Consider the following 1,890-nt stretch of genomic DNA (forward strand, 5'->3'; position numbering starts at 1 on the left):
TTCGTGAACTAGTAGTCAGATCTTAGTTTTGAAATATACACTGTCAATGAATTATCAAGTCATTTTTCGTTCCTTTTAGTGATCTAAAATAAATTGCCGCAGCAGCCTGGTTTTTTTTTCTTCATTGTGTATGTTGTCTTAGTTGAAACTTTGTAGCTTTATATATACTTTTTTAATGTAGGGTATTAAGCCTTGTAAAAGGCCAAACCAATATTGAATTGTTATCTATAAACATACAAATACAAAGTATTAACATTTTTTTTCATTTTTATTGTATATAAATAAATTTGTAAATGCAACAGTTAACAATAAAAGATAACATTTGTAAATAATATACGAAAGTTGAACACAAAGAAATGTATAAATAACGTCTCGAAAATTGTAAAAAGTAATTGCACAAGTCCAATGCATTAAGTTAGTAGGATTTGTAAAATAATGTCTCCACCAAGTTTATAGCACCAAAATACGAAATTGAAGAGATGTTCTTTCAACAGTTTAAGCACAGTGTTAATGGTTCTCTTCGTGACTGTTTATTTTCTCAGAATTCTTTGGATAATGTTCTTCCTTTTCTTGTGTTTCAGAGCTGCCAACAAGACATTTTGAAACACTTCATGTCCACAATTTTTATTCAAAGCGGAAGAGTCAACAAAAGCATCGGCTTGTATTTGTTTAGCGAATTCAAGTCCTTCTTCTTTTGTTACTGGAATATCTTCATCAAAGTTCAATGAATTCCTTTGATCAGCATGTGTAGCTACAAGAACGATTGGGAACTTATGTCCAAGAAAACTCTGAATTTCTGGAAGCCATGTGTCTTTAATATTTTGAAATGATTTTCTGTCTGTTGCACTGTAGCACAAAACAAAAACATCACTGTCTTTGTATGCAAAATGTCTTAAATCTTTGTGTTCATTCTGAAAATACAAAATAAAAGGAATATTAAGTAACTGGTACATTTTAATATCATGCATATTATTAATAACAATTATTTTGAGTGTGATAGTTATTTACATTTTTTTAATTATTATAAGAAAAACAATGCCATTAAAAAGTGTATAAGACATATTAAACCTTGCATGGAAAATAACTTTCAAATGCAGAAATCCAATAATAAATACAAAAATTAAAAAAATTAAAAGTCAAGAATTTTCATTTACCTGACAAGAGCAGTCGAAAATTCCAATAGTGTGTGTCTCGTTTCTCTTCATTGAAACGGTGGCTGCATAACTATCAAATACAGTTGTGTCATCTGTTCTCTGAAGCTTCTTACAGCAGAATCTAGCTAAGGATGTCTTGCCAGTTGTTTTATCTCCTACTAGTGTACACTGTACAATACGTTTCTCTTCGGCTACAACCATTGTTAATTTGTGAAGTGATTAGTAGTAAGTATAAATGTGTTATGATAAAATGAAGTGATCACTGTCATATTTATACCCTTGACCAACTCACTGTTGGTTTATACCTCCAGCAAGGCTGATATTGTTTTTATTTTTACCACAGAGTCAACACCCCTAGCTGAGTGGTTTTCAATAGCTTTGTGTTGGTTTTTCTCCTACAGAACATTATCCAATGTGTCATTTAATAGATATATATGTAAAAGAGAAGTGTTTCACGTCATTAATCCTTTTGAACCTAGTTAATACCTTACTAACAGAGCTTTACAGATTAACCATTGGGAAACGGAATACAATATGACATCTTTGGGGTATTGGGTATATACTTCCCAAGATCAATGCAGGGGGACACCTAGTGCAAAATCGCTCCCACAAGTTTAACGCAATGCAATCGTGCCGGAGGGATAGAAATTTGATATAGAAATGAAAATAAATATCACTAAATTTGGTTTAAATAATATAGTGTGTAGTCTGGACAAATTATATCACAAAATTCCAA

General features: G+C 31.2%; 1 protein-coding gene across 1 annotated transcript; it reads right to left on the minus strand.

The window, feature by feature from the left end:
- Positions 1-265: 265 nt before the first annotated feature.
- Positions 266-1,486, minus strand: LOC139516885 (cdc42 homolog). Its single transcript, XM_071307306.1, has 2 exons — positions 1,155-1,486; positions 266-911 (listed from the first exon to the last, which is right to left on the minus strand). Exons 1-2 carry the CDS (start codon positions 1,353-1,355, stop codon positions 531-533), a joined length of 582 nt encoding a protein of 193 aa, XP_071163407.1. The 5' UTR covers positions 1,356-1,486; the 3' UTR covers positions 266-530.
- Positions 1,487-1,890: the final 404 nt, after the last annotated feature.

This window comes from Mytilus edulis, chromosome 3 (assembly GCF_963676685.1).
Source record: "Mytilus edulis chromosome 3, xbMytEdul2.2, whole genome shotgun sequence".
Classification (NCBI taxonomy): domain Eukaryota; kingdom Metazoa; phylum Mollusca; class Bivalvia; order Mytilida; family Mytilidae; genus Mytilus; species Mytilus edulis.